This window comes from Ceratotherium simum, chromosome 27 (genome assembly GCF_057802395.1).
Source record: "Ceratotherium simum simum isolate JZ-2026a chromosome 27, ASM5780239v1, whole genome shotgun sequence".
Lineage (NCBI taxonomy): Eukaryota > Metazoa > Chordata > Mammalia > Perissodactyla > Rhinocerotidae > Ceratotherium > Ceratotherium simum.
In genome coordinates, this window is record NC_141926.1 from 9,160,703 (window position 1) to 9,180,607 (window position 19,905).

At 40.7% G+C, this 19,905-nt stretch overlaps 2 protein-coding genes across 7 annotated transcripts in view; one reads left to right on the top strand and one right to left on the bottom strand.

Moving 5' to 3' along the window:
• The window catches only part of TTC3 (tetratricopeptide repeat domain 3), a 127,318-nt gene extending 118,549 nt beyond the window's left edge, over positions 1–8,769 (bottom strand). For 2 of the 3 annotated variants that reach the window (XM_087418092.1, XM_087418090.1), the window contains exon 1: positions 7,969–8,769. In XM_087418092.1, the coding sequence (XP_087274218.1) occupies positions 7,969–8,053 (85 nt within the window). In that variant the 5' untranslated portion in view covers positions 8,054–8,769. The remainder of the gene's footprint in view (positions 1–7,968) is intronic. The other variant, XM_087418091.1, reaches the window with a different exon arrangement.
• Positions 8,770–10,924: 2,155 nt separating this feature from the next.
• PIGP (phosphatidylinositol glycan anchor biosynthesis class P) lies at positions 10,925–19,644 on the top strand. Of its 4 annotated transcripts, none has more exons than XM_087418095.1 (5): positions 10,925–10,994; positions 11,518–11,621; positions 15,570–15,642; positions 18,102–18,220; positions 19,304–19,644. In XM_087418095.1, exons 2-5 carry the CDS (start codon positions 11,540–11,542, stop codon positions 19,432–19,434), a joined length of 405 nt encoding a protein of 134 aa, XP_087274221.1. In that variant the 5' UTR covers positions 10,925–10,994; positions 11,518–11,539; the 3' UTR covers positions 19,435–19,644. The 4 variants fall into 4 exon arrangements, with proteins under 4 accessions (XP_087274221.1, XP_087274220.1, XP_087274219.1 ...); XM_087418094.1 differs by having other exon boundaries at positions 10,947–11,031; XM_087418093.1 differs by having other exon boundaries at positions 10,954–11,094.
• Positions 19,645–19,905: the final 261 nt, after the last annotated feature.

Genomic DNA, 19,905 nt, shown 5'->3' on the forward strand with positions numbered 1-19,905 from the left:
GTTAACACATTTAAAGTGCTTAGAATAAGACATGGGTATATAGGAAATGCTATAAATATCAGCTATCACTAACAATATCAGATGAGTATTTTTAAAAATCCACCTGGTTTGGATGCTTCTAGCTAAATGGCTACCTTAACTGCCAAGTCCAAAGAGTACTTTTCAGCTTACAACTTACTTGACGCTGTTGACCACTTCCTCCTCCTCAGAACTCTTCATTTGGGCTCCAAAGACCATCTTCTCCTGGTTCTCCTCCTATTCTTCTGGCTGCTCTTCCTCAGTCTCCATGGGTTCTTCTTCTCCATTCCCCGCCACCCAAATGTCAACTCTCTTTTCTTTTCACACTTACTCTCTCTTTGGGTGACCTTATCCACCATACTTATGGCTTAAAATAGCACTTTCTGAACTTCCATCATTTGCATAGTTTCACCATGATTTTTCCCATTTCCACATATCACATGTATTTTTACTTACTTAATATTTCTCTTTTATTGGGCTCACTTGGCCTAAGTGATAATATCCATGATATCATAGGTCTAACGTACAACTTATGTTTTCCATACACATCAAATTTCTCACTATTAAAAAACTTTCAAGTGTTTATCTATGTACCACTTTAAATTATCTCATACTGCACCATAGCAAACAATAGCTGAGAAGTCGGAATGCTGAAGACTCTCGAATCTCTCCTGGCTGGGTTGTGTCTCGTGACTTCCAGACCCTCCCTGTCAACTGCTACTGGATCTTAATCAAGATGTCCCACAAGCCTCTCAGATTCAGTAAGCTCAAAAACAAACATCTTTTTCCTCAAAACACAAATAAAACCAAGTTCTTGCCTCTTTCTGTATGCTATCAGTTAATTACTCTACATGCCACCTGGTTACCTAAAGTAGAAATCTGGGGGTCAATCTAGACTCCCCAGTATCTGTCAACATTCCTATCCAACTGACCACAAAGTCTTGTCATTTCTACTCCCCTAAGATATCTAAAATTAGCACACATACACCTCTTCATGCCCAGTGCCACGGCCTTAGTTGTAGCTTCATCTTTTCTCCTCTGAACTTAACAAGCAGTCTCCTAACTGGTGACTTGCCTTCAATCTTGACATCCTCTAAAACTCTGATCATAACATTTTACTGCTTAAAGTTATTCAATAGCTTCCCTACATCTTCAGAATGAAGTCCAAACTTCCTACTATAGCATAGAAGGCCTTTTGAAATCCTATTCCTGCTTTTATCTCCAGTCACTCCATGAAAACCAACTTAGAAGCCAGTCATACCCAACTGCTTGTCATTCCTAAACAAACCTTATTCTGCAACCACCTAATGCCTACCAATCCTTAATAATCAATTCCAGGGAGCATTTCTTGATCTTCTCACTACCACCAAGTTGATTTCTGCACCTCTTCTCTGTAAGCCCAAAGCACCCTGTCCATACCTTTTTGACAGTAGTTTCCACACTGATCGGTCATCATAGGTTTATCTCTGTAGGTTCATCATGGGTCCAGAGGGTACATTGTGCCCTACTCACCTTGGTTCCCTAGCTCAGCATTTCCCCTATTTTTCATTCCCATTCCCCAAAGTAGAAAACTTTGCCAAATCCATTTGCCACCTATATTGTTATTTATTTAATATTTTTCTTTAGGATAACTCAACTTTTAACTTAGATGTAAATTTATTTTAATAGAAAATCTGGTATCACCAAGAAATCTTACATTTGGTAGGGCAGATTTTTTTTTTCCTAACACAAACTAAAACAAATATACTACTAAAATTAAATATTAAAGTAAAGGACTTGTGATCCCATCAGTTAGGATGAACTAATGGGGGACTCTATCACTCCAAAACAAAGTGGATCCCAGATTACAAAAATTTAAAAATTTTGCTGAGCTCATAGAAATAGGGAACATTTAAAGTCACTCTTTTCCCCAAAAAGCAACAAACTTCTGACAGTCAAGAGCTATAAGTAGTCATGCTAAGAGCAGCAGGACTCTGGGCCCTGGGCCAGAAGCAAAGTGAGGGAACTGAAAAGTGGTCCCACGAAACCCCCTGGTCCCCAACCAAATCTGATACAAATCCTATCAGAAGAAAAGCATCCCCAAATCAGACTCTCAAGATTTCCACAAAGAAAGATCAAATAAGAGTTCATAATCAAAGATCACCAAGCACAGGAGGTGACAACCCATCATAAGGAAGAGACAACAGAAAAAACAAGCAATAAATTTAGACCCCTAAGGACATTAGACATTAAGATTGCCAGACACAGTCTACAGAATAGCCATGGATTCAAAGAAATGAGCAAGCAATATGAGACTATAAAAAATGAGAATATCTAAAAAAGAACCAAGCGGAACTTTTAGAAATTAAAAATATAACTGCTAAAAGTAAAAGAAAAAAAATGACAGGTTAAAGAGAAGATTAGGCACAGCTGAAGAAAAAAACTGATGAACTAGAACATGCACCTGATGACATCACCCAGCACTGTAAATTCTGGTAAAGAGATAAGGAAATGAAAAACATGAAAGATGAAAATTAAGCAATCTGGAAACAGTCTAATACATATATATCCAGTTAAACTTCCAGATGGACAGAACAGATAAAGTCAAAGAGAGACAATATTTAAAAAACACAGGGCTCGGGGGCCCCGTGGCTTAGCGGTTAAGTGCGCGTGCTCTGCTACCGGCAGCCTGGGTTCAGATCCCGGGCGCGCACCGACGCACCGCTTCTCCGGCCATGCTGAGGCCAAGTTCCACATACAGCAACTAGAAGGATGTGCAACTATGACATACAACTATCTACTGGGGCTTCAGGGAAAAAAAAGGAGGAGGATTGGCAATAGATGTTAGCTCAGAGCTGGTCTTCCTCAGCAAAAAGAGGAGGATTAGCATGGATGTTAGCTCAGGGCTGATCTTCCTCACAAAAAATATAAAAATAAAAATAAAATAAAATAAAATATGAAAACAAAACAAAACAAAACACAGGGCTCAGAATCTTCTAGATGTCGTGAAACACAAAATTCAGAATCAGGACACATGCATATCCAAAGGGGATAAAGAAAAAGTAATCTCCATCTAAACTTAGAAGTGAAACGACATAACATCAAAGACAGAAAATCCAATGCAGCCAAAAGAAAAAGAATATTTTCTTCAAGAAGCATAAATAAAACTGGTAGCAGACTTTGCATGCAGAATAATATCTTCACCATGTGGAGAGAAAATAAACTATCAACCTAGAACTACATACCCATCAAAATTATCTCTCAAGAACAAGAGTAAAATTAAAATAATTTTAGATAAAAACTGAGTCATCCACCAAGAGACCTGAACTATCTTCTAAAAATACCAATTAAAAGACATAAATTGGGGCCGGCCCCATGGCTTAGCGGTTAAGTGCGCGCGCTCCGCTGCTGGCGGCCCGGGTTCGGATCCTGGGCGCGCACCGACGCGCCGCTTCTCCGGCTATGCTGGGGCCACGTCCCACGTGCAGCAGCTGGAAGGATGTGCAGCTGTGACATACAGCTATCTACTGGGGCTTTGGGGGAAAAATAAATAAATAAATAAAAATTAAAAAAAAAAAAAAAAGACATAAATTGTTTGGATTAAAAGAAAAATCCATTAATATGTTCTTTATAAGAGACATCAAAAGTTTAAGGACATAAAAAAAGTGACAGTAAAATGAAGAAAAAGGATATTCCAAGTAAATTACCACAAAAAGAAAGGTGAGATAGACAAAACAGATTCTAAGACAAAAGCAAAATTAAGCATGGAGAGGATTACGACATAATAGAAAAGTTTCAATACACCGGGAAAATAATGTTAAATTTGTATTATCTAATCAAATAGTCTCAAAATACATAAAAAGAAAAACTGTTAGAACTAAAGGAAGTCTGTTAGAAGGTAATAGTGGGAGATTGCGACTCATCTCTCAATTGATAGGTCAAACAAACAAAAATTAATATAGTCTGAACAACACAATTTACAAGCTTGATCTAATGGCTACATAACAATTAGAGAATATATACTTTTCACAAGTACACATTCTCTGACAACACAATTAAAAAATGAATAACAAAAAGAAAAAAACAATGTAGATGATACACGTGAAAATTTTAAAAGACACTTTAAAGAAAATTTAAAAACATAAGTCATAGAGGAAATCAAAATGAAAATTTAAAAATACTTAGATTTGAAAGCTAACAAAAACGCTATAAATTAAACTTAAATAAAGCAAAAATGAACTTTGAAGAAATTTATAGCCCTGTGCGCTTATATTAGGAAATAGGAATGGCTGAAAATTAACAAGTTAAGCATGCAATATAAGTTAGAAAAATAATATAAGAATAAACCTAAAAGGAAATAATTAAAGAGAAAAAAAATCAATGAACTAAAACCCAAAAATATAGTAGAGAGGACTAATTAGGCCAAAAATTAATTTTTTGCCAAGACTAATAAAATAGACAAACTTTTGGCAAGATTAATCAAGAGAAAAAGAGAAGTTGTACACCAATAATATTCAACATAAGGAAAGGGAACTTAAGTACAGATAAAACAGAGATTAAAAAGGGAATTAACACCACAAACTCGATGCCAAAAAACTTAAAACTTTTGTTGAAAGGACAAATTTCTAAAACTGACCAAAACTGACTAAGATAAATAGAAAACCTGAAGTTCTATCACTATTCAGTTGCTAATTACTACTAAATTATTAACAATTTACAATCCTTCCACAAAGAAAACATTAGATCCAAATGATCTTACAGGTAAATTCCACCAAACTTTTAAGAAATAAATCATTCCAATCCAAAGTCTCCCAGGGAGCAGAAAAACAAGAACTACTCTCTAATTGGTATAAGGCCAGTGTAACCTTAACATCAAAATCAGACAAGAGGGGCCGGCCCGGTGGCTTAGCAGTTAAGTGCTCGCACTCTGCTACTGGTGGCCCGGGGTTCGGATCCCGGGCGCACACCGAGGCACCGCTTCTCCGGCCGTGCTGAGACCGTGTTCCAAATACAGCAACTAGAAGGACGTGCAACTGTGACGTACAACTATCTACTGGGGTTTTGGGGAGAAAAAGGGGGGGAAAAAAAAAGGAGGAGGATTGGCAATAGATGTCAGCTCAGAGCCGGTCTTCCTCAGCAAAAAGAGAAGGATTAGCATGGATGTTAGCTCAGGGCTGATCTTCCTCACAAAAAAAAAAAAAAAAAAAAATCAGACAAGAAAGTCCATAAAGAAAAATGATAGGTGATGTCGTTCATAGATAACAAAAATCCTAAATAAAATACCAGCAAGATCCAGTAGTTCATAAAAAGACAATCCATCAAAATCAATTTGGGTTTATCTTAAAAAATTTAAGAGAGAATTAAGAATTTTAAAATGTATAAATTGGAATCCATTATATTTAACAGATCAAAGGAGAAAAACCACATGATATTCTCAACAGATGCAGAAAAGCATGTGACAAAATTGCAAACAAAGACTTCCCCAACTTTACAAAAACTCATAACAAACATTATTTTTAATGCAGACACATTCCCTTTAAAATCAGGAACAAGACATGTATGCCCACTATAACCACTTCTAGTAAACAACCATAATAACTTCCATTGAGCATAGATCTAAAAGTGTGCCAGCATATTAGGACAAAAAAAAAAATTTAAAGGGAAAATTGAAAAGAAAGAACCAAAAGTGTCACTATTTGCAAATGATATAATTATCCACATAGAAAACCCAAAAGAATTACAGAAAATACATTAGAAATAATAGGAGTTTATCAAGCGGATGCTAAAGATCAATGTAAAAAAATCCATTACATTTCTATTTACTAACAATAAACAGTCAGAAAATAGAAATCTTAAAAAAAACACCATTTATAATAGCAAGACAACTACCAGAAACATTGGAATCAACATTTAAAGTGTTAGATCTGTATGGACAAAGTTACAAAAGTATATTAAAAGACATTAAATACCTAAATAAATGGAAATACGTACCATGTTCTCAGACAGGAGGCTCAAAATCTTAAAGATTTCAATTCTCCCCCAAACTGATTCAATCAATTCCAATTAATTCCCAAAGAGTTTTTCATGTCACGTGACAACCTTATTCTTAAAACAAGAACAAAGGTCCAAGAACAGCTGAGACTCGAGTCCCCCATAGCTATCAAGATTTCTGGCAAAGCTATAGCATTAATAATTACAACAGTGTGGTATCAACACAGAGACAGACAAGTGGACAAGTGGCACAGGAAGATGAGCCAGAAACACACCCATGCATATAGAAACTAAACATGTCAAAGAGGTGGTTCAGCAGATGGACGGTGAACAGAGGGCCAATTCAATATACGGTATGGGGACAACTGTCACCACATCGGAGAAAAATGAATGTGGATCACTGCCTCACACTGTACACAAAAATCAATACCAAATGGATTATGAACTTACATGTGAAAGGCATCACTTTAAAACTTCTAAAAAGAAACACAGGAGAATGTCTTTATAACCCCAGAGCAGGAAAAGTTTCCAATTAGATTACATTAAAATTAAGAACTCTGTTCACCAAATACACCATAAAGAGTGAAAGAACAGTCCACAAACTGGAAGAAGATATTTACAATGCGTATAATCAATAAAAAGATTGGTGTAACCAGTTTACTAGTTTTAAAAGACAACCCAATAGAAAAATGGGTAAAAGATATGACCAGATATTTCACAAAACGGCAACAGATGGTTCATAAGCATACGAAAAGATGCTCAAACTCATTAATAATCAAAGAAATGCAAATTAAAACCACAATGACACATTATTTCATACCCAATTGATTGGCTAATATTAAGAAGTCTGACAGTGAGAAGTGTTGGAGAGGATATAGATCAACTATAACTCTTATACACTGCTGATCAAAGTATTGACAAAACTGCTAACCAAAACATAAACTGTTACAACCACTTCGAAAAACAATTTGGTATCATTTTGTAAAGTTGAACATTCATACCCCATGACCCACCGATTCTACTTCTAGCAAAAAGCTTACCACAGTGGTATTCCAACCATTTTTTTACTCAAACAACAAAAATGCTTTTAAAAATGACATACTCTTCACTTTTTAAGATAACATCTAAAAAATTTCAGCCTAAGTTTAAACAATTGCAAAGGATGAATTTCTGGAGTATCACAGTGACATTTTAAAATAAAACTGACATAACCTTGGTTTAAATTATGTCATAATTATTATAGTATAAAGTTGATCAAAAAATAACCATATATGCTGATAATTAAACATAAAAATTGAAATTTTATTGGAAATGCAGCTCTTGAGGAGATGGGAAGTACCTGGACTAAAAGAGGCTTTCCCTAACACTATACACCGTATTTTAAATTATCTCTTTGTTTTCCTTGAGGAGTTTTTCCACTTGGGGCATTGCCCTAGTAAGATTCCATATGGATGAGTGGTATGCCTTCCTTACCTAAGGTTGAAGCGATACTGTCAAAGGGAAGGTGGGAAAGTAGAACCAGCAGGAAGCCACTAGCATAAGCCTCAGGCATTGCCAATTTTAGGAAAGAGTACACATGGAATTTAATGATCTAGAAATTGATTCATTAATATCACCTGTACCCAAATACTCAGAAATCCTTCATTACTCCCCTAGGGTTCATATACCCCAGGCTGAAAATTAGAGAAATTCTTGCAACTCTGTACCAGAAGATACGTACAAGAATCTTCATAATAGCAAAACCTAGAAACAACCAAAATGTCCATCAACAGAAGAATGCATACACTGTTATATTCACCCATGGAATACTACACAGCAGTGAAAATTAATGACTGACATCTATACTCACTAACAGTGACTTAGAAACATAACATTGAGAGAAATAAGCAAGCCTCAGAAAACTGTGTCCAGTATTCCTTTTTTAAAAAACGCAAAAACAACAGAAACCATACAATACACTGTTAAGAGATGTATACATACCTGATAAAATTATTTTTAAAAAGCAAGGAATGACACACAATTCAGGATAGTCACTCTGGAGGTGAGCACATTCAGTATTGGTCATTTTGATTCTTGGATTGAGTGGTGGATTGACAGGTTTTCATTTTATTGTTTTGCTTCACAACCTGCATATATGTTACATATATTCTGAATGTACCAAATATTACATTAAGTAAAAAAGAAAAAATATTTTAAAAAACCATCATTATATGAAAAAAAGCATTTAATTAAATCACCTCACCTGCCTCTAGACAGGTACATATAACATACCATGGAAATTACTATCTTTACACCAACCATAGGAACTGACATACATTAGTTATAAACTAATGTTTATTATTATAAACAAAATAAATGTTTGTTGGAATTAATCTTATGAGGACCAAATGAGATAGACTGAGCCAGTTAGCTGTGAGAGATGAACCCATAGGCTGACACAGGGCTAGAGCAGAAGCCGAGGTGGCTGCAAGCTAAAGTTATAAGGAAGCCGGTTAGTGAAGAGACGACAAACATGTATATGTCTGATAGCAAAGTGTTAGCAAGGATGTGAGGAAATGGGTGTCCTCACTCAATACCAGTGAGAGTGAAAATTAGCACAACCATTTGGAGAGCTTCTGTGATATCTGGTCATGTTGAAGATGTACATACCCTACTACCCAGCAAATCTACTACTAGGTGTACTTCCTAGAGAAACTTCCAAATGTGTGCACAAGCAAATGAGTACAAAGATGTTTATTGCAGAATTGTTTTTAGAGTAAAAAACCAGAAACAACCTCAAAGTCCATCAATAAGGAAATGGATAAATTATGGTATATTCATACAATGGAATTCTATATCGGCAATTAAAATGAATGAACCAAAGATAACACAATTATCCAATTTATTCGTATATAAATCTCAAAAATGTGATGCTGATCGGAAAAAAGTGGCAGAAAGACATATATTGTTTAGTACCATTAAAGTTTGAAACACACAACACTATATATCGTTTATGGATTCACTGTGATCCAAGTATAAAATATGCACGAGAAGGATATACACAAACCTGAACACAGTGGCTACCTGTAGGGAAGGAGGGGGAGGAACTGAGAGTACCTCCAATACCTGCAATTTTACCTCATAAAAAAAAAAAAAGAGGATCTGAAGTAAATTTGACAAATAATTACATCTGTAAATCTGAGTCACGGACTGGTTAGATCCCGCTCTGTATTTTATATTTGAAACACTCAAAAAATTAAAAAGGAAAATTAGGCAAGAGTAAGAAAATCGAGCAAATGAACAGAGAGAAGACACCAAAATGCAGCCCTTGAGCGCAGAGCACCAACCTTTGAGCAAGAGGAGGAGCAGCTGGGTTCCTAAAGGGTTTGAAATTTCTCTCTTTGTATCCTTATAAGAAATTCCATTTCCGTTAGGATAAAATGCAATTTCTTGCAATAAAAAAGTCCTAACTAGAGCTGTAACTACGAGAAAACCACTCCCAGGGGAGGACGAGTGAAATCTGAGACGTGTACCTCGCTTCCCGCCAGGATGCAGGGCAGAATCAAAAGAAATAATTTATCTGAACGCCATAAAACACTATATGAATACTGTATACCAAGTATTAAGTATTACCAAGAACGCCCAGGGTCGGCTAGCATGTATTTGCCCAGTTGGCGTGTGCATGTATTTTAGAAGGAATTCTGTAATTGAAGGGTTTGGGGCATCTAGGGCGCCTCTGAAAAACGCTCGCCGCACTGGTACCTACGCCTTGGCTCCATTTTTGGCCCTTGTCCCCCCTAATTCCGTCCCCAGAACAGGCTGGCTCGACAGGCAACACAAGACATCGTAAAACTGCGGAGCAGCTGGCCAGACCCGCTGCTGTCCCGGGTTTCTGAAGCGCCGGGGGAGGGAGGATGCTCCGAAGGGGCGCAGCGGCGGGGGGAGCGCTGGGCTGATTTCCCCACCTCCTGGTCCCCTCCTTGGGGAGGGGCCGGCCCCGACTCGGCCGCCATGCTCACGAAAACAGGTGGCGCAGACACAGGGAACACAAAACACAGAGGACGGGGCGTGCACGAATGTTCACGAACACTCCCGAACGAGAACCCGCACCACCGAGATCAGGCACTCGACAGGACCCAGGCGCGGCACGCGCGCGGGACACGCGAGGACGCACAGCGGGCGGGCGATGCTCCGGGGGGGGGGGCCGGGTCACGACTGAAGGAGGCACGGAGCGCGGGGGACGCACACCCCCCCCGAGGGAGCAGTGACACAAAGGGGAGCCACCCACACAGCCGGGGCGCCCACGCCGTCGCTGGGAAGAACTGGCGGGGACACAAAGGGGCCAGGAGGGTACACGGGGGCGCGGGCCCGCGCGATCACGCCGGGGGACCCCTCGCCTAGCAGGGATGTCACCGTCGCCCGGACCCGGGAGAGTATGCGCGGGCGGCAGGGAGATGCGCACACAAAGGGGCGCCTGCACCCTCACCCGCACCGACACCCTGAGGGGTCCGGGCTTGCAGAAGGGGGACACCAGACAAAGAGGTCACACCCACTGGGGCCGACAAAGGCGGCCACACCCCCCAGCGCACCCGCACCCCACGCAGACACACCGCAGGCACCACAGCGAGCGACGCGGGGCGACGCGCACACACTCACCACACACCCACGGAGGGGGTGTGGAGGGCCCCTCTCCCCGGGCATCTCGGCTGCAGCGGGACAAGGTGACACATCCGGGAGCCCTGCCGCGCGCCAGGTGTGCACTCACCGGGGCCCGCCGCCCGCGAGCCTCGGACGCTGCCCGCCGCCGCCGCCGCCGCCGCCGCCGCCGCCGCCTGGGGCCCTCCACGTCATCCAGCGGGCGGACGCGAGCGGGCGGCGCCGGGGCGGCAGATGCGTCACGTGGGCCGCAGCGCACGTGCGCGGTCGCGCCGCCCCGCCCCCGCTCCGCGGCGGCGAGCGGAACGATCCCACCGGTCCCGCGCTTGCGCGCTCCAGCCCGACGGGGGTCGCGGTGCGCCTGCGCCCTGGTGGGTGGGCGCCTTCTCGACTAGAACTTTCCTTCAGGTTTTTGTCTCTCGCTTCCTGCGGCTCACTAGTCGGCGCTTGCGCTGGGGGTTCAGCCCTGAGGTGGGCGAGCGGTCGGGAGGGGCCCCCGTGGGCGCATGAAGGACACAAGGTTGAGGGCTTCCCCACCCGCCCTCGAGCGAGAAACAGAAGCCCCCACGAGAGGGCAGGGCCGCGGCCCCGGCCTGGGTAGGTCCCTGCCCTTCCCGAAGGGAAGCGAAGCCTGCAGAATACAGCGGCGGCCGTCCCCCACCTGCCCTCTCCCCTCCGCTGCGGGGTGTGCGCGCGCATGCTGGGGGGGGGGGCTGGTGTGCGCGCGTGGCAGCGGGTGTGTGTTGGAGGTGTGCGCGCAGGATGGCAGTTCGCAGTGGTTTGGGGTGGGAAAACACTGCAGAGGCTGTGCCCATAGCAAAGCGATGAGGTTGTCACAGACCAATGGTGACGGGGAGTAAAGCACTGACGGCAGATTGTGTTTCTTGCCCACAGATTGTCTAAAGCCACAGGGAAAATGGTGGAAAATTCACCGTCGCCATTGCCAGAAAGAGCGATTTATGGCTTTGTTCTTTTCCTAAGCTCCCAGTTTGGCTTCAGTAAGTACTTTGCTGAGGGATGGCCAGGGCCTTTGTCTGGCGTTCGAGAACAAGGAAATTACTGCGTTTGTTGTTGGAGCGTGCACACGTGCACTGTGATTCCTTGTATCTATGTCTCTTTTTAAGAGAACCTGAAGGGAGCCTGTGTTTAGGAAACCTGAGGGTTTTATGTGCCAGACACTAGCTTAAGAGATTTAGTCTCAACAAATATTTCTGCAGCACCAGGCAGGATTGCAAAGTGAATAAAACCTGGTCCCTGTGGACATGGTCTTGTGGGTGAGACAGGTAAATCTGCAGTTAACGCTCAGTGTGACAAGTGCCATGGGAGCCCAGTGAAGAGATGTGAAATCAAGCTGGGAAATCAGAGTTAGTTTTCCCCCCAACAATGGGAAGGCAGAAGTAGGAAGGCCCTGAGTGAAGGGTTTGGAAGTGGGTAATTTGGTTTGGAAGTGGGTAATTTGGTATGGCTCCAGTGCAGCCTGCGGGAGCCAGGGAGTGAAGGGAATTAGGCTGGAGAAGTCAGGTGGCCTTTACATCCCAGATCTTGCTCAGTCTCCGTAAGATCCCGTCTTACGGATAAGGAAACTGATGCTCACTGAGACACTAAGATGCCCGGAGTCACACAGCAGGCCCCACGTCTCTCCTCAAAAGGATTTGAGAATTATGAGGGAAATGAGAAGGAGAAAATTGGGTACCCACGGTCCAACTTTGTGGAATTTTGTGGAAATCGGGGAGGGGGACGCAGGGGAGTGGTAGTGCTTCTAAACCCTAAGTGCATCGGTGTAGCCAGCCAGGCTGTTAGCCAGGGGAGTCTGTGGAGTGAACCAGTTACAACTTGAGTTCGAATCCTGACTCCTCCACAGATTAGCTGTGTGATCTGGGGCCAGTTACTTAACCTCTTTGAGCCTTCAGATTCTTCCTCTGTAAAAGGGTGATGTTTCTTGAATGCTTATTAGGCACAAGGCAGTCTTGTGAGGTAGATATTGTTGCGTCTTCATTTTACAGATGAGAATACTGAGGCACACGAGGTTTAAGCAGCGTGCCCGAAGTCACACAGCCAGTAAATGAAGGAGCTAGAATTTGAACCCAGACACTGGGTTGACTTCACTCTATTGCCTCTTGTGGCTGTGGTGAGGATTAATTACAGTAATTTATGCAAAACACTTAAAAAAATGCATAGGAACAATAGTACTTAAATGTTAGTGCTGTAGTTATCATCATCAACATCATTTTTGTAAATCCTTGTTTTATAGAGTATGAAGGATTAGAAACTATACAAATAAATAAAAGCAATGACTTTAAGACTTAAATCCACTAATACCCACAGCCAAAACTTTTTGAGTGCTTACCACCTGCCAGGCACTGTTATAGGCAAAGGAGAAGCAAAATAGCCAAAAACTTCCTGCTTTCATAGAGTTTTAATTCTTGTGGGGGGAGATAGCCAATGGACAAATTAAATAAGTAACACATGTACAATGTTGGATGATAACATGTACCATGGAGAGAAATTAAGCAAAAATGGAGAATAAGGAGTGGGAGGAGGTTGCTGTTTTAAATCCAGCAGTCTGGAAGTGCCTCAGTGAGAGATGAGGTTTAAGCACAAACGTGAGAAGTGAAAGCCATATGGCAGTCTGGGGAAAGAGCCTTCCAGAGGAGAAGAGCCAGTACAGAAACCCTTAGGAAGAAGCATGCCTGTAGGTTCAAGAAACAGGTGGATGTCAGTAAGGTTGAAGCTTGAGGAAGTGAGGCAGAAAGTACTAGGATAGAGGAGGCCAGGCCAGTACGTAGAACCAGGTGGTGGGTACAGGAGGGTTGCATGATTCTCTGTACATTGAGATATTTAGTGATTTAAAAACCAGGTAATTGTGTTAGTCTGCTCAGGCTGCTATAACAAAATACCATAGACAGGGTGGCTTAAACAGTAGATGTTTATTTCTCAGTTCTGGAAACTGGGAAATGCAAGATCAGGGTTCTTGGTGAACGTCTTCTGGCTGCAGACAGCCGCCTTCTTGCTGTGTTCTCACGTAGTAGAGAAATTGCGCACACAAGCTCTGGTCTCTTCCTTTTCTTATGAGGGTACTAATCCCATCATGGGGGCTCCACCCTCATGACCTCTTCTAAACCTAACTACCTCCCAAAGGCCCCACCTCCAAATACTGCCACATTGGGGATTAGGGCTTCAACATATGAATTTGAGGGGGAACACAAACATTCAGTCCATAACAGTGATTACAGCTTGTGAAAATAACTTTGAAGGAAATAAAGGGAAATGATAGAGAGTGATGAGGATGTGGTGCACGGGCCACAGTTGGAATAGCAAGTGATAGGGAAAGCCTCTCTTAAGAAGGTGACGTTTGAGCTAAGACAGGAAGGAAGAGAAGGAACCATCCATTGAAAGAGCCAAGGGAAGAAAGAGCCAAGTGAGCGCCGGCACTCACTACAAGTGCAGTAGCCCTGAGACACTGTCTGGAGCTGGAGCGTAGTGCGTGACCACTAGACATTGGAGAGGTGTGAGGGAGCCATGTCATTTAAGTCCTTGCAGGCCCTGGTAAGGAGTTTGGATTTTATTCTAAGGGCATTGAAGAATTCAAACAGGCAAGTGATATGGTCAGATTTATATTTTTGGAAGGTCACTCAATGCTGTGTGGAGAATGACTGCTCAAGTATTTTCTTTCTTCCAGGTTGAAATTACTAGACACCCACTCTGAAAACTCCCCCTAACTCGTTCATCCACTCTTGCCACCGAATCTGGTGGGGCCCCTTACTGCCTTGGCTAACCTCCTGCTCATCCTTTAGGTCCCAACTTTCCTCCAGGAAATCTTTCCTGACAATTAACACTGCCTCCATCACCACCAGTGGTGCTCCTACATCATCTTTTTGCTCCTATATCATCTTTTATTACTCGCTCATTAGCACTTATCACACTGTAGTGAAAATATCAATTTACTTGTCTCTACTCCTCACTAGATTTTAAGCTGAGGGAGGGCAGAGGCCTTCTCTTTTGGGTTCACTGTTGTATCTCATGCTCCTGACATACAGAATTCTATAATACATATTTGTTGAGAAAAATGTTAATCCTTCATCATCATCACTGATATAAGTAGTTTGAAATTTGTCTCTGCCACTTACCTAGGGTAGATGATGTAACATTTCTAAGACTCTGTTTCCTCATCTGTAAAAATGACATAATAACTCATAGGACTGTTTTGAGGATTACATGAAATAATGCATGTAAAGTGCTTTGAAGTGTGCTTACCCCACAGTGAGTGCTCAGAGGTTAGCTGTTTTTTCTACATAGGGACAATGGTAAAGGATGCCCCAAAGACTTGGATTGAAGGAAATAAGATTATGCTCTGAGAGATAAGGCAGAAGCCCACCATGTGGTAGATCAGAACAAGGGCTAATAAATTCACCTGTAAGCAACTAAATGTCTATAATTATTTCAACCCTGTGGGGATGAAGTGTTGAACTCCTACTATGCGTAAAGCAAATTGCTAGGTGCTATCAGGATTACAACAATTGCTAAGGCACAGTTTCTGCCTTTCAATGCTTAAAATACAGTATAAGTTAAGACATTTAAAAAAATGACTAATGGAGAAAAAGGGGAGTTGTTATTTAATGGGTATAGAATTTCAGATTTGCAAGATGAAAAAATTCTGAAGATTTGTTTCACAGCAATGCAAATATACTTAATATTACTGAACTGTACACTAAAAAATGGTTAAATTTTATTTTTTTACCACAATAAAAAGATAACTAATATAAAATAATTGTGATAAGTATTACAAGAATGATACAAATAAGGAGCTAGAAGAACGGAAAGGATGGAAAAATCATTTCTGAATAAGGGAATCCTCAAAGAAGCTTTTTTGTTTTATCTGAACCTTGATAGATTAAACGTATGCCTTACTGACTTTTTTCTTTTTTTTTTTTCCCTGTCTTCTATAGTACTATACCTTGTGTGGGCTTTTGTTCCTGAATCTTGGCTAAACTCCTTAGGCTTAACCTATTGGCCTCAAAAGTAAGTTTAATGGATTTCTTAAATAAAATAAGAGTATATTAATGCTGCTTTGAAGGATCAGATTTTTCCTTAAGACTACCCAAATTTTAAATATTTATTCTTTTAAGATCCATAAATAACCATATAGAAATTTAAAGCTTTTTAAAGATCATTACTGATATACCTCTTAATTAAAGATAGTGGGGTGAACACACATCTTTATCTCCATTTCCTTCCAACATCTTGCTAAAATGACACCACAGAAAAAAATGTGTAAACCCACGGGAACAAATAATGGAATTGTAGATAAGAAGTGTCAACAACATTTTGGAAAGTGGATTGCAGACAGGTGAGAGGTGACTGACTTAGTTTCCCCCTTTTCCGCATTGCTAAAGGAGAGAAGCCAACAAGAATATTTGTGCCCTAGTATTCCAGAAAGGCTCAGATATTGGAGGTACCTCTGTAACATGGTAATTCTGGGTTGGGCTGAAAACAGTGTTTAAAGAGCATTAGACTAGGGCCGGCCCCGTGGCTTGGCGGTTAAGTGCGTGAGCTCCGCTGCTGGCGGTCCGGGTTTGGATCCCGGGCGCGCACCGACGCACCACTTCTCTGGCCATGCTGAGGCCGCGTCCCGCATACAGCAGCTAGAAGGATGTGCAGCTATGACATACAACTATGTACGGGGCTTTGGGGGAAAAATAAATAAATAGAATCTTTAAAAAAAAAAAAAAGAGCATTAGACTAAAATCCCCCTGCTCAGCCCTCAAAACTAGGAGACCAGCTCTCCCCTGTAGAAGACAAGCGTTTTACTCTCTGGAAAGGTTGAAGGAGAGTCTCTAGCCTGGGGACACTAGGTCTAAATGAGTGTGGAAATGAGGCACCTTACTGAAAATGGGAGTAAGTACAGATCTGCTGAATGATAGGATTCCCCCCAAACACCTTCCCTTGCTGGGCTCTCAGACTTGTGGTTGCCAGGCTTATACCTACTTCTCCCAGCGAAAGAGAGAGGTTCCTCCCTGAGGACGTTGGCCAGCCCAAGAGAAAGGCTCTCTAATTTCTGACATTGGGAGGTCCTCCAGTGAATGGCCTCCGACAGTGCGGCTCACCACTTGGCCATCCTGCCCACGTGTACACAATGCTTCCAATTAGCTTGTTAAGCACTTCATTTTTAAAATATGAATGGACAGCCATAACTTACCAGACATTAAAAGAAAGCCTCTAAAATGGAATACAAAAGAGAAAAGCAAAAAAGGGAACTTGAAGGAAATGAAGATAATGCAAGGAACAGAATAAAATTTTAAAATAAAATCCTTAGATAAGAAAAGATTATAACTATGAAACAACAGAATGCTATAAAAAGAGGAACGTTCAGAGAATTACTGTATTTAGAAATTATAAGTATGATAGCCAAAATGAAAATTTTAATGAAGGGTTAGAAGATAAACCAAAGGTAATCTCCAGAAAGTAGAACAGGGCCAGCCCCAGTGGCCTAGTGGTTAAGTTCAATGCGCTCCGCTTCAGCAGCCTGGGTTCAGTTCCTGGGCACAGACCTACACCACTCATCTGTCAGTGGTCATGCTGTGGCAGCGGCTCACATACGGGAAAAAAAAAAAAAAAAGAGGAAGATTAGCAGCAGGTGTTAGCTCAGGGCGAGTCTTCTGCAGCAAAAAAAAAAAGTAGAACAAAAGACAACAAAATGGCAAATAGAGAAAAGATGAGGAAAGTATAACAAGGCAAAAAATATAACTCTTAAAAGTTCCAGAAAGAGAAAACAGTAAGGAGGAAATTATTAAAGAAACAACGCACCCAGTAAAACATCCAGCATAGAGCACTTGATGTGCTTAACTGTACTGGGAGGCGTATTAGATAGAGTCTTGTCAGAGAATTTGAGGACTGAGTATTGATAGGTACATGGGAAACCAAGCAAACAGACAAAAGGATGTAATTACTAAATCCAAGAAAGCAAAAAATTGTACAAGGAAACATAGTAATAATAATATACCAAGGTGCACATTATTTATATAGTCAATAATTTTTAAAAACTACTGCAAAGACCAGAAATTGTAATGTAAGTATAGTAAGAGGATAGGAAGAAGGTGAGAGGGCAGGGTGTAAAAGAGCAAATTCCTCATCTCCGTATTAGGTAGTCCACAGAAAATGTCTGAAATTGAAAAGAATTAAGAAATAATAATATGAGTACATTGTATAGAAATGCAGAAGTAAATACCAGAAGAAACAGCTCAGGTGCTAGAAGTGTTTCCTTTTGGAGAGTAAGACTCCAGGGTCGGGACAGGTGGGATTACATGATTGCAGCTTTTCATTATAGGCCTTGTAGAACTATCTGACTGTCTTTTATGTGCATGTATTACTTTAATAAAAATGAAAATGAAATTTTAAAAGTGTGTTAACTTGGTGATGGACTCTTGAGAATTACAACTTTTTAGGAAGTCTGTTACTTACTTTAATATTCTCTTCTGCAGATACTGGGCGGTTGCGTTGCCTGTCTACCTCCTCATTACTATAGTCATCGGTTATGTACTCTTATTCGGAATAAACATGATGAGTACCTCTCCACTCAACTCCATTCACACAATCACAGGTAAATGTATGTAAAAGGAAGTGCTGGGGGATGGAGGAGTGAGGTATCAGCACTTTTATCAAGAAAAGCAACCAAGAATAGGCTGCACTAGGTGACACACATTGGCACTAGGGGAAATAAATACAAAGTTATAACAGTGGAAATGTTTACATGGCAGAAATAGGTTCTGATGAATATGCTATTTGTAGCACTGGTTAACAGGTGTATTTTCCCATTAAAAACCACAGGTGGAATATGTTCTTCGGCAACTTTGCCTGAGAAAAACTTCTCTTAAACAGGCGGTGTTGATCAAGGGATGGCAAATAGGTCCATGCAGACCTTGTCTAGGAGAGGGATTTGGGGGCGTGTATCATCCGCGGGATCACTGTGTACACCTGACCCCAATTAAGTGGATAGACGAGTCACAGCATGTTTTTGTAGTTTTACTTTTTTTTAAGTAAGAACTACAAAACTACTTGACTTTTATTTCAAGTCTAAAGATTAAAATAAATTAGATTCCGGAGGTTGCTTAGATTCTAGGAAGCGAAGGACTTTTTAAGTTCCCTGGTATGATTTTTTAACTTTTCAGAGGCTTTTTTTGTGAGCCCATACAATGTATTTTGAAAATCAATTATAGTATTTTTATATTTATTCTCTGATAGTCTTCTGTATCCCCTGCATTCTTGACTGGAATTACAGCAAATAAACAATTTGTGCAAAGAGAGGAAATCGTTAAGTTTGCATAAATGATTGTACCAAATGGTTTAATAGTTTTGGGGTGTTGATTTAAATATATTTTCTAAGCCTACGTATAATTCTGTCCTGATGAGAAATGTGCAAATGTAACTTTAATCATCATTATACAGTTGAAAGAAATATTACTTTCTTATCCAAGTTAGAGATGGAAAAAGTACTTTGCTGATTTTTATTCTAGTTGGGACATTTCTTCTAAAGAGAGAACTTAAGTAGTCTTTTAATTATGTTAAACATGGTATTTGTCATTATCCAAACGTTAGCCTAGTAAACTATGTGTTGGTTCTCCATAAACCACAGAGACCATAGAAGAAATTGCTTGAGTAAAAAGAGCCTTTTGTCTTCTTACAGATAACTATGCTAAAAATCAACAGCAGAAGAAATACCAAGAAGAGGCCATCCCAGCGTTAAGAGATATTCCTATTAGTGAAGTAAACCAAATGTTCTTTCTTGCAGGCAAAGAACTTTACACCAAAAACTGAATTGTGTGTGGACTAACACCAAACATTTATTATAAGTTTTTGACCATAATTTTGACCATAATTATTTTGACTACCTCTCTTATTAATACCTGGTATTGAAATGTAAAAAGATGTACATTGAAATTCTCTTATATTGTTTCATTAATATTGTAAATGTTCTCAAATATTAATTATTAAGGGACAGAATAAATAAAATATTGTGTTACCATATAGCAGACTTTTTAAAAAATAAGTATCAGAAGAAGCAAGAAGTGCCTTCAGAGAGGCATTCATGTTGTAATTTTCAAAGTGCAATTGTGTCCTTCCTGCTGTTGGTTCTCAGAGCCCCAGAGTTCCACCTCTTAGATTTGGGAGAAGGGTGTGTTTATTGTGTGTGTCCTTGCCATCAGATTCATGTCTAAGACACGAACAAGTATTTATTGAGTACTTACAGTGTACCGGGCACTGGGGATGTAGCAATGATAAGATTCT